Consider the following 12,792-nt stretch of genomic DNA (forward strand, 5'->3'; position numbering starts at 1 on the left):
GTATCAAAAGAAAGTGAAGATACTGTATCCGTGAGACTGCTTAGTCTGCTTGCCAAGCATGCAGGAGCTCTGATTTAAATCCCACCCCAGTACTCAAACAAGCAAAAAAGAAAGAAAAGAGTTTTCAGTTATAAAGATACTATTAGGTAAATTTTAAGAAGATTTTTTTTTTCTTGTTCAGGGGGGTGGGAGTGGCATTTCAAGGCATGGTTTCTCTGTGTAGCCTTGGCTGTCCTGGAGCTCTCTCTGTATACCAGGTTGGCCTCTAATTTAGAAATTGCCTGCTTCTGCCTCCCAAGTACTGGGATTAAAGATGTGTGTCACTACCGTCTGGCTGGCAGAATTTTTTAAAAGTTTATTTTTATTTTATGTATATGAGAGTTTTGCTTTCATGCATGTCTGTGTACTGATCCATTCCTGGTGCACACAGAGGCCAGGACTGTGGGTGTTGGATCCCCTCAAATTGAAGTTACGGACAGTTGTAAGCCACTATGTGGGTGCTACAGAGCAGCCACTGCTTTTAGCTGCTTAGCCAGCCCTCCTGCCCCACTGTTAGGTAAATTTAAAGTAGATATTTATTCAAAGAATGCCACATTTCTAAGAATAAGTACAGATCCAAATCACATGGCAGCTCAGTGTGCCTATTGTGTGTGTACTTGTGAGTAAGAGTGGGTGGGAGTAGGTATGAGTGTGGGGGTTATCTTGTGTGGACCCTAATCCAGTGTGATAATTGGCCCGAGAATGACAGTTGACTCCAGAAGCTTGAAGCTTCTGTCTTACCGAACTGTAAATGTCTGCTACCCTACAAAATGGGTTACAACAGCTTTAGGAAACTGCTGGGTTTAAATTTCATGGCTGTAGGGCTTTATACTAAGGAGACAGTATGCGCATGTGTGGAAGCACATGACATGGCATACATGTAGAGGTCAGTGGACAACCCTGTGGAATTGGATCTCTCCTTCCATCATGGGCTCCAAGAACTGAACTCAGGCTTTCTAGCTAGGCAACATACACCTTTATTCTCTGCAACATCTCATTGACCCCAAAAGTGCTTCTAGAGTATGTTGGCCCTTTTGATCACCAGCTTGTTTGACGAGGATCTTTGAAGAACTAACAAATACTTAAGGGAGCCAGGCAGTGGTGGTACACACCTTTAATCCCAGCATTTGGGTGGCAGAGACTGGTGATCTCTGTGAGTTTGAGGCCAGCCTGGCCAATAGCCAAGCCCACACAGAGAAACTGTCTCAAAAACCAAAACCAAAAGAAAAATAAATTTAAAAAATTAAAAAAGATAAATAGCTTAAGGGAAAATTAATGCTGTAATATGATTGCTACATTATATTTAAAATTGCGATTCATTCTTGTAAACTATACTGAGTGCTGTCTTCAGTACAGGAAAGGGGAAGGCAACCAACAGACCAACCCAAAGCATTTTCTGCAAGTTAGTGACTAACATGTTGTAAAACATCTGTGCTTAAAATAAGCTTGCAGACGGGCGTGTTAGAAATGCATGCTATTGAGAAGTCACACAATCATGGATCACCTCCTTTCTAACATTTGTATATTTTTCTTCAGTGAGTAAACAATTATCAGGAAAGATAGTACAGGAAGGAAAAGATAATAGAACAACAGGCTCAGTTCCAGTCTGATCACACACCCCAACCTGTTTTTACAGTGCATGTAGCCTCTTTCCCCTAGTTGAGCTTCACTTCTTTGTTTTCTTAGTAAAGTCACAGAATATGTTGTCTTCTAATCACCCATTTTTCTCTTAGCTTAATGTTCCTGGTAATTCTTCATGACCCTAGCTACAAAAAAGTCACAGATGCTTTAATTTTTACTAAATTTATACATAGCATCCATAAATGTCAGACAAGTTAATTTACTGTTTAGGAATTAAGTCAACATGCGTAGCAGCAGCTGACGTGGTGTCTGGCTATGTAAGAATTAGTTGAATCCACACTAGAGGAAGCTCCCTGTTGGCAGGGATGGTATCTTAGTTGCTGTTACATGCAGAATGTCTGGAGCCTTCCTGGAATAGAGAAGGAATTAAGTTTTTGTTGAGTAGTTTTTGTTTTTATGAGATGGGTTCTCATTTATGTAGCCCTAGCTGGCCTCAAGATCTTGTGTTCAAGCAATTCAATTCCTGGGTTTCCCTGCCTCAGACCCCAACCCCAGATATCTGGGACTTATAGCTGCATACTTTTGCATTCAGCCTTTTTAGGTTTTGAGGTTGAATGAACTATTTATTAATTTTTTAAAACTAGAGTCTTTTTTGTTTTTATCTTTTAGATTTATGAGTGTGAGTGTTTTCCCTGCACATATGTATGTATACCACATGTGTGCCTGGTGCTCTCTAAGGTTAGAAGAGAGTGTCAGATCCCTGGGAACGGAGCTGTAAATGGTTTGAACTACCATGTAGGTGTTAAGTCCCAAAGCCAGGTCCTCTGCCTGAGCTGCAACTGTTCATAACTGCTGTGCCATCTCTGCAGACCATGTTTGTTTATTTCTGTGAGAGAGTCTTTCTGTGTGGATCTGGCTGGTCTTGCACTGTTGGGATCCCCTTTCTGTTCTTCTCCAGGAGGACAGGTTCACATCTCAGCAGCCAGCTCTGCCTTCACTTAAGTGAGAAGTGCTAATGAGAGCTTTCTTTAGTTGTATAACCCTTAGAAGAGTATTTTTAAGTCTGTACCCTCTGTATATTTTTAAATTGACATTTAAGTGTTCCATCATAAATTCGAATAGCTGCATAGGATGTCATTTCAAATATTGACATGTTTAAATAAAACTGTTACATCAATTTTTAAATGTACCCAACAGACTATAAATACCACAAATTTTAAATGTCAGTTACTTTATAAAGAAAGGAATATACTCTTCACAAACTATAATATTTTTTTTACTTAAAATATGAATGCTTTTATGTAAAGGTTCTGGAAAAATGAGATAATTGTGACTGGTGCTCAGAGTGACACAGCCTTGACTGGTAGAGACGCATGCTGGGCATTTGCAGCAGCCCCATCCCAGCAGTGTGGACCCCAAACACTTTGCCAGACTGTTGTGTTTCTTCCCACATGAACTCTAATAATTATCAGAAGTGTTCTTTAAATACCCCTTTAAACGTCTTAGAAACAACAGCCAACGCTGACATACTGACAGAAACTTAGGAAACTATTTTCCACGCTGTTAATTACCACAAAGTACTGCATTGTGTGAGGTCCCTTGGTAGCCCATCTTTTTATTCTAACAGTCTAATCTGAAGTTGCATATGCAGGCTCCTCATTTGGAGCTACTCCCATGATGTGGGAATGCTGGCTCTCATCCCTTCATCTGTAAATATCTAGCCATAGTCATAAGCCACAAACAGGCCAGTGAAAGTTCCTCCCTGGAGCTGGTGTGTTGATAGTGAGGGAGAGAAGTATATTGGAGAAGGCTGTGGGAATAGGCCTGCAGGGAGAACAAAAGCAGAGCATAGAGTGGGGAGGCCAGAGTAAGGGGCACAGAATGCAGACTGGAACCCAGTTTTTCTTACCCCTTTTTATCCTGGGAGCTCTCTGGGTCTCTTTCCCCTTCACCTACTTTGTTTTCTTCTTAGACTTTTTCCCCCCTTCACCTACTTTGTTTTTATTTTTGTGTGTGTGTGTGTGTCTACTGAAATAATTTTATTGCCTACTAATAAAAGTAAGCTCATATCTTTTGTAAAGGAAAAGGGCTAACTTTAAATTTTTGTCTTTTCTAGATTGTTGGACCTTCAGATGGAAGTAGTTACATTATTGACTATTATGGAACCAGACTTACAAGACTCAGCATTACTAATGAAACATTTAGAAAAACACAGTTCTACCCATAAGTGTTTGAGAAGAGGATCAGTAAGTGCATATCTGTCTCACCTTAATTCTGTGTTTCTCATGGACTTTTGAGGTGGTGGGACCATAGGAAGATTTCAGAGATCATTTACTGCTCTAAACCTCCCACTTCCTATATCAGCGAATTCAGGTCCATGTCTGTGTGTCCCCAGTCCACTGACAGCATTCTTATGCTGCTCAAGCTCTTGCAGTTTCCTGTCAGACTTGGTTCTATGCAGACTCCTTGCTTTCAGAGAATATTGTTTTCAGCAGGAAAATATTGTATAGTGGTTACGGTGAGGTGTGCTGTACGTGTTTCTCCATGAAGTGCTTTCTGCTGTCCCTCTCTTTGGACCAAGATAGTTGTTGTAGTATGAGTGGCGGGGCTGTGTCCCCACCACCCGGCCGCCTGCACGGCTAGCTTTATACCCGAAATAATTACATGGAAACTGTATTCTTTTAAACACTGCCTGGCCCATTAGTTCCAGCCTCTTATTGACTAGCTCTTACATATCGATCTAAACCATTTCTAATATCCCTGTAACACCACGAGGTGTCTTACCAGGGAAGATCTTAACCTGCGTCTGTGTCCGGTAGGAGAATCATGGCAACTCCTTGACTCAGATTCTTTCTCCCAGCATTCTGTTCTGTTTACTCCGCCTACCTAATTTTATGTCCTATTAAAGGGCCAAGGCAGTCTCTTTATTTAACCAATGAAATCAACACAAAACAGCAGACTCCCACATCAGATAGTCGTTTGTTTCAGTTTTGATTTGGTTTTGAGAAGTGTTTTTTTCTTCTTCTTCTTCTCTTCTTCTTCTTCTTCTTCTTCTTCTTCTTCTTCTTCTTCTTCTCCTTTCTCTTCCTCCTCCTTTCCTTTCCCCGTCCTCTCCTTCCTCTTCCTCTTCTTCTAATTTATTCTTTGACAATTTCACCCTGTATATATGTTCTGGTCTGGTCACATTCACCTCTCCAACCTCTGTTACCTACTTCCCATCTCCACTGCTCTGCCTCTCTCCTCATTCACCTCTCTACTCTCTCACCTACTTCCCACCTCCACTGCTCTGCCTTCCTCCTCCTATCAGTTCCCCTCTCATTATCACATCTTCTTGCTTTTGTTTTGTGACACATTGGATGAGACACCAACCACTGGGACAGGGGTTATTACCAGTAACTGCACTGCTGAGAACAAAGACTCCCCCATCCCATCAGCCATCAAGTGCCAATAGCTCTCCTAGGAGGAGGCTCTTTTCCTATCAGTAACTAAATGTTGATGGCCTGTTTCTTTTCTTTTTTTTTCAATGCTGGGGATTGAACCCTGTGCCTATCCCATGCCAGGGAAGTTCTCCACCACTGAGCTCCATCCCTGTCCTGTTTCTTGTTTTTTCCAGATAGGTACCAGTAGAAAGTTTAGAGTGACCTAGAACTTGCTATGTTTCCTAGCATGACCTCAAGCTCCAGGTTCTCTTGTTTCCACCTACCGAATGATAAGATTATAAGTTTGTGCCAACACTCTAATATTAATAGGATTCTTAACCTTCCCTTCCTTCTTCCCTAAATCCAAAATCCTAAACCCTCATTCCCTGTAAGTACTAAAGATTGGCTCTACCCATGAGGTTACTAACAGGTTTCAGTCTTTAGTAGGTCTCCCAGCTGGAATGAGAGGTGCTGTAGTCTTCCTGGTTGATATCTCCTGCTACAAAGATTTAGTCCTTTAATATGTCAATCTAGTTAATAATTTTCCAGTGCTGTCTGGTTGTTCTCAGAAGGACATGAGTAGGTCAGGAAATCTGTTTCCTGATACATTTGATCTCTCTAATGGAGAAGTATTGTAAAGCATGTGGGTAGCATGTATGGCACTTATTACATTAAAACCCACCTTCAGCTGTCCATCTACTCTCAGACAGGCTGAAGAAAGGTAGGTTGGATGTCCAGACCCTGTCATAGAACTCCATCTCAGAGACTTGTTCTAGAGGTCAGGAAGTGAAGAGACATTGTTCAGTGTATTATGGTGTATAAACAGAATATAACACATAAGTTTGCCTAAAAAGTAGATTATTTTTCTTATATTGAATTATTGAGTATATATTGTTATAGGATTGAATAGTGACCATTATTGCAAAATACAAAACTGACTGTCTAAAAAGTTTCCAAATTTTCACTATAGTCAAGACTGGCATGAAGCTTACTGTGTGGCCTAGGCTAGCCTCAAACTCTTCATTCTGCTGTCCAAGCTTCCTGAGGGATGGGGTAACAGGCATAAGCCTCCATACTTGGTTTCAAATCCTTTCTTATAGAACACCCAGTGCTCTCCCAAAGGACTTGAGTTTACTTCCAAGTAGCCAATTTGGGTGGTTCATAGCTGCCCATGTCTCCACTTCAGGGTTTCTAATACTGTCTTCTGGACCCTTAGAGAAGCTGCAGTTGCATGAGTACCCTCCCACACACAAATATATAATTAAAAATAAAGTAATGGTGTACCTGTGGAACATGCCTGCCATGTTATCCATGTGGAATGTGCTGCCATGGTGTACCTGTGGAAGTCTGGTCTCTCCCACCATGCGCATTCTGGAGTTTGAACTCACCTCATCTGGCTTGGTGGTCAACACCTTTACCCACTGAGCCATCTCTCCCTCCCACCCTTGTGATATTTTTTATAGCATATAAAACTACTGTAAGAGTAAGGGGAAAATGTCTTGAGCAGATAAAGTGTTCAAGTGTCCATCCTGACCTAGGAGCACTGCCTAGCATGCCTAAGGCCACATTGCATCCCCAGCTGAAAAGGGAAAGAAACAGAAATGTGTCTGTGTAACCTCATGGGAGCATTGTTTAACTTTCTTTTCCTTTTTTGTTTTAGGATTTGAGCCTCCTTGATTTCAATAGAGAGCCCCATATATGTGGAATTCCAGATTTTCCTTTTCCTTAAGTACCACTTTTGGGTGTGGATGATGTTTTGGTGTGTGCTCAATTTTGATTTGTTGATTTAGCTAAAAGTATTATTCCTAGATTTATTTAATAGTCTTTCTCAAAAATCAGTATAATAGTTTTTTGTGGGCTTCTGTCTCTATGAGATAGCGACCCTATTCCTGTTACTGTTATTGTTTTACTGTACTGTCCTTTACATGTCACGTGTCATTTTTATTTGTGAAAAATAAAAATTATAACTTATTGACATTTTATTCCCGTTATTTTTTTTTTTTTTTTTTGGATTTTTCGAGACAGGGTTTCTCCGTAGCTTTTGGTTCCTGTCCTGGAACTAGCTCTTGTAGACCAGGCTGGCCTCGAACTCACAGAGATCCACCTGCCTCCGCCTCCCGAGTGCTGGGATTAAAGGCGTGCGCCACCACCGCCCGGCTTTATTCCCGTTATTAAGAAAACCTTCTTATCATCAAACAAAACTGTCTTACACATTGTGATCCTTTGAAGCAGTCAGTTCATGGTGTGAACAAGCAGGGTTCATACTGGTTGGGGCTACAGTGTCCTATGGGATCCTATGGGCTACAGAGCCCACTGGGATGCTGCAGCCTTGAGTTCTGTGTTGTGTGATGCCCAGGGACTGGGAGGCCGTGGATACTTCTTGTCTCTGAAATGTGAACTTTGTCTGTTTTGCTTGGAGAGTGACACACCAGCTATGGACGGCCAGGTATGACTACTCCAGCTCACTGCAGTTACAGCTGACACTGGGTGAACCGGGTGGGGGCACCAGCTAGATGATTGCTGTCTGCCAGCTGTAAACACTGCCAGGCAGGTGCCAGCACACTGGGGTCTGAAGGAAGAAAGCAGCCCCTGTGTGTTAGCGCCTAGTTTTCTTACCGTGTAAGAGGGGCTTTAAGAAGATGAAAATCAGCTGGGTGGTGGTGGCACACACCTTTAATCCTAGCACTCAGAAGGTAGAGGCAAGAGATCTCTGAGTTTGAGGCCAGTCTGGTCTACAGAGTGAGTTTTAGGACAGCCAAGACTACACAGAAGCCCCATCTCAAAAACAAACAAACAAAACAAAACAAAAAACAAACAACAACAACCAAAAAAAAAGGGATGAAAATGTTACCTTGATTTCTGCATGAGCATTGTTGTCATTAATTTGACTGGGAGAACTAATATTTGCATTTTTTTAAAAGGCAGAATCTCATAGCCCAGGTTGGCCTTGAACCTACTGTGTAGTCCAGGATAACCTTGTACTACACCTGCCTCCACCTTCCAAGTGCTGGGATGATCATATCCACCATCATACCCAGTTTATGTGGTGCTGGGGATCAAGCCAGGTCTTCATGGATGTAGACAGGTACTCTACCTGCTGGGCTACATTCCTCAACCCCAAAGCAGGCACGTCTCAAAGTGTCTGTTTCAATACACTGTATTACAAAGAGTTGTTGACTTTCTTTTCAGTGTACTTCCATGACAAGAACACTTTTGTCCATTTCTCTGTTGCATTATATATGTAATATGTTTACAGATGTTTCTTCTGTTACTCATTTTTATTCTCTTCAAGTTTGTCAGTTTTTCCTTTTGTCAAGCATTATTTCATCATGACTGTCTATTAGTATGTATGCATTTTATATAATTACCCTAGCTTTTAAAGTAGCGGGCAGAATTATGAGGTTCATTTACTCCTAATCTCTTAAGGGTAAATGGAATGAACCCCTTCGGTCCTGCAGAAACATCTAGTGCCCTGTAGTCGTCATTTACAGATGCACCTGAAAGGGTTAATGCTGTTTCCAGGAGTAACTGTACCCAGACACTTTGTTCTTAGTCCCAGCTTTGCCTCTATTATAGAAGGCCAAGTCCTAGGTAATTTATAAGACGCAGAAGTCACTTTTTCACAGTGCTGGGGGCTTGGAAATTGAATGTTGGAGTGCTGAACTGTATCATGACATGGCAGGGAGAGAACAAGTAAACGAACTCAGGTTCCCCACCCTCCTGACTTCATGATCCCTACTATACCCAAAAGCTTTACCAATATACTACCATATATACTATCCATACTCTACCAAGTAAGTGAGTTTGGGGATGAATTAAAGTGATAGGACCACATAAATAAACTAAAGCACCTTCTTAGATGTCACAGACTTTTAGATCTCAGCCAGCATTTATTCACAGGTCCACAAAGATTATAAGAAATATAAATTTATGAGCATGGTTTGTTTTACACAAATTTTTTTCCCTCTCTTCCTCCCTCTCTTCCTCCCTCTCTTCCTCCCTCTCTTCCTTCTTTCCTTCCTTCCATATACTGTCTGTCCATCTGCTGTCTGCCTGGTTGCCTTCCCTTCCTTCATCCCCTCCAAGTCCTGCATACCCACCAGGGTCTTGCGCATGCTTGGTGAGCACCGTGCCCTTGAGCTGCATCCTTAGGTCTTTTCACCTTATTTTAACCTAAATGCATAAGAACATGTCAAGTAGTTTGTTAGGCACCCAGAAAGCTAAAGAATTTATTTCTGTTTCTTTTAGGAATTTTCATTGTATTATACAGAGCTACTGGAGGCCATCTTCATTGCAAATCTGCAATGTACTTTAAGCTTATTTTCCCCACAACCACTGCCCTGACCATGTCACTCCCTTCCATTAGTTTTCTTTGTTTCTCTGGTCTAGTGGTTCTCAATGCTGTGGCCCTTTAATACACTTCCTCACATTGTGGTGACCCTTACCCATAAAATTATTTTCATTGCTGCTTCGTAACTACTTTTGCTACGGTTATGAATCATAATATAAATATGTTTTCCGACGGTCTTGGGTGACCACTGTGAAAGGGTTCTTCAATCTGGGGTCACGACCCACAGGTTGAGAAACAGCTGTTCCAGATGGTGTCTCATCTGTACATAAGAGAAAATGTGAGCTCTGTTTTTTAAATTTAATCTTTGTGTGTGTTGTTTTTGTATGTGTGGTGTGTCCGAGGGTGTTTGCACACCACATGCGTGTAGAGGACAGGGTAAGATGCTGTGTGTTCTGTATCGCTCCTCACCCTTTTGCTTTGGGATGGGCTGTCACTGAACCGGAAGCTCACTGTTATGTCCTAGTGTGGGGTTGCTGGACTCAAGTCTGTGTCCCGCTGTGCTGGAGGTTCCAGGACAGGTCCTCGTGCTCTCAGAGGAAGCCACCTCTCCAGTCTCCCACTCCTCGTGGTTGTAAGGATCCCACATCTTCCCACACACTACTTCTCTGTTTATGTACAAACAGGCTGGTTCCCTGACCGAGCTGTTGTGAACAGTGCTGCAGTAAAATGGGTGTGCGCTTTTCCTTGTGATTTGCTGACGTGGGATTTCTGAGTAATACGTGGGGGTGGTGTAGCTGCGTCACATAGCAGGCCTATTTTTAATTTGTGGGGATTCTCCATATCGATTTCCACAGTGGACTCACTTATATTCCCAGCAGTGGGTAAGGGCTGCTTTTTGTCCACATCCTCACCATCTTTAGTTGTTTGTTATTACGACTGCTAAAGCATCTTATAGCAAGAAACCAGCAAGGGAGAAAGTGAGTTCTGAAAATCCAGGCCTCCCTTTCAAAAGGCGCATGCCTAAGGCTGCCCTGTGTTTCTTCCCTTTGCACGCATTAGCCAGCAACCCTTGCACTTTTTCAAAACTATTCACAAAACTGATGCATCTGCTGAAGAACTTTGGAAAACACTGTTTCTGCTAGTTTGTTATGCATGCTTACACATTTTTCTCACAGAAATGATACACTCTGCACACTTTTATGACAGCTTCACCTTGTAAAAAAAGTTTTTGTCTCAATATTTTTATTTGTATTTTATGTTTATATTTATATATAAATAAAGATATATATTGCATTTATTTTATCTTACATATATATGTGTATGTGTGTTGGGTGTGTGCGTTGCTTACCTGTGGAGGTCAGAGGACAGCCTGCAGGAACTACTTACCTCTCTCTACCATGTGGATCTGGGATTAAGCTCAGATGATCAGGCTTGGCAGCAAATGCCTTTACCTGGTACTCACAGAACCATCTAGCCAGCCCTCAATAAATACTCTTTAAAAAAATTTTTTGTTGTTGTTGTTGCTGAGACAGCATCTTACTATTTAGCCCTAACTGGCCTGTGGTTCTATGTTGTAGACCAGCTCAGCCCTTAAACTCACCTTTGCTTCCTAAGTGCTTGGATTAAAAGCATATGGCACATGATTGGCTACAAAATTGCTGCAGAATGTTCTATGTCTGTACCAAATTTATGCAATCCTTTATCACTATCCCAGCAATACTGACCAATTATGACTTTTGCCCTAGAATTGGAATCTACCTGTCTTAGTTAGAGTTTCTGATGCTGCAATGAAACACTATGACCAAAAAGCAAGTTGGGGAAGAAAGGGTTTATTTGACTTAAACTTCCACATTGCTGCTCATCATCTAAGGAAGTCAGGACAGGGCAGGAAGCTAGAGGCAGGAACCGATTCAGAGACCACAGAGGAATGTTACTGGCTTGCTCTCATGGCTTGCTTAGCCTGCTTTGTAGAACCCAGGACCACCAGCCCAGGGATGGCACCACCTATAATGGACTGGGTCCTCCCCCATCAATCACTAATTAAGGAAATGCCTTACAGCTGGATCTTATGGCGGAATCTTCTCAGTTGAGGTCAAGTTGATATAAGACTAGCTGGCACACTACCTCAGGTTGCTAGACTTGCAGAACACACAAACAGCTTCACTCAGAGTTATTCATGAGCCGGGGTTTTGGTTTGGTTTTAGAATTCCTATGTGCAGTGTCAGGTAAGCAGGGTAATGGAGGAGAAATGAAGTCTAACACTCCAAACCCGAGTTTAAACACAACCATGGTTAAGTTCCCAGTTTCCTTGCTGCAGCCTAAGTGTGAATGGTGCATTGCAGAAGCCTGGGCCTGCTCTTTGCTGTCCACTTGGGCCAGTACTTATATTGGTTTTGATTGCTGTTTCTCACTTCTGAGGGCCTGGGCGGGGACAGGAGCAGAGCTCTAGAACCCGACACCTGGAGAAAAGTGCGGGCTGTAGGGTTGGGGGGAAGTAGCAAGTCCAAGTGACAGGATGTCAAATGCTGGGCTGTTACTGAGTTGCTCACCAAACACTTTGGTGGGAGAGGTGGCAGATTCTAAGAGGGCGCTCATTCATTCCGTCTTCGTTTTTCTTGTTTGTTTGTTTTTTGTTTTTTCCCTGCTAAGAGGAAAAGAGGAACAAATACATTTAGAAAATGAAGAGCATCACACATGCCCACAATCCCAGTATTCAGGAGTCTGAGGCAGGAGGATCAAAGGTTTGAGGCCCGCCTCCGCTACGAACAGTTCTGAACCCAGCCAGCCTGGGATACACAATAAGACCCTGCTGGCGCAGGAGCCACACAAGCCCTGTCCCCACGAGCTGCACCCTCTAAGCCCCTGAGTTCTGAGCTGCATTGAGCAGCCAAATGAGGTTCAGAACAATGTGGGCTAAAAACTCAGCATGGTAAGCGTTACTCCTTCCTGTGTCTTCTTAGAGCCTCATACAGATTCTTCCCCAAACACTAGTTCTCTTAAAGCTTCATTACTGTCTGACAGAGGACACAACTTTACACTCCTAGAAAAATATTGTTAAGAAAAACACTCGTAAAAATGATAAGGTGTACAAATCTTAAAGTTTCAAATGTTAACTTCTTAAAAGTTGTTTTCCATATGCAGTCATTGTGCTAAGTTCGTCATGTATCTTAAATGATATAATTCTGTTCTGTGGTTTGCGGCAGTGGTGCTTGTTTTGAGACATAAATACCAAAAAATGTTTCATGACTACCAGCATGAGATTAAAAGTGATTAATGTCGGGCTGGAGAGATGGCTCAGGGGTTAAGAGCACTGACTGCTCTTCCAGAGGACCTGGGTTCAATTCCCAACACCGACATGGCAGCTCAAAACTGTCTGAAGATCCAATTGCAGGGGATCTGACACCTTCACAGCAATGTACATAAAAAAATAAAGTTAAATAAAAGTGATTATTTTCAAAACCA

The 12,792-nt window shown here is 42.2% G+C and overlaps 1 protein-coding gene across 1 annotated transcript in view; it reads left to right on the forward strand.

Annotated features, from left to right (window-relative positions):
* Positions 1 to 7,014, forward strand: part of Tm2d1 (TM2 domain containing 1) — a 33,921-nt gene extending 26,907 nt beyond the window's left edge. Inside the window, exons 6-7 of the mRNA XM_041653159.1 lie at positions 3,737 to 3,866; positions 6,700 to 7,014. Of these exons, the coding sequence (XP_041509093.1) occupies positions 3,737 to 3,847 (111 nt within the window). The 3' untranslated portion in view covers positions 3,848 to 3,866; positions 6,700 to 7,014. The remainder of the gene's footprint in view (positions 1 to 3,736; positions 3,867 to 6,699) is intronic.
* Positions 7,015 to 12,792: the final 5,778 nt, after the last annotated feature.

This window comes from Microtus oregoni, unplaced genomic scaffold (genome assembly GCF_018167655.1).
Source record: "Microtus oregoni isolate MIOR12 unplaced genomic scaffold, Mior012 000005F_ref0000423, whole genome shotgun sequence".
NCBI classification, from domain to species: Eukaryota; Metazoa; Chordata; class Mammalia; order Rodentia; family Cricetidae; genus Microtus; species Microtus oregoni.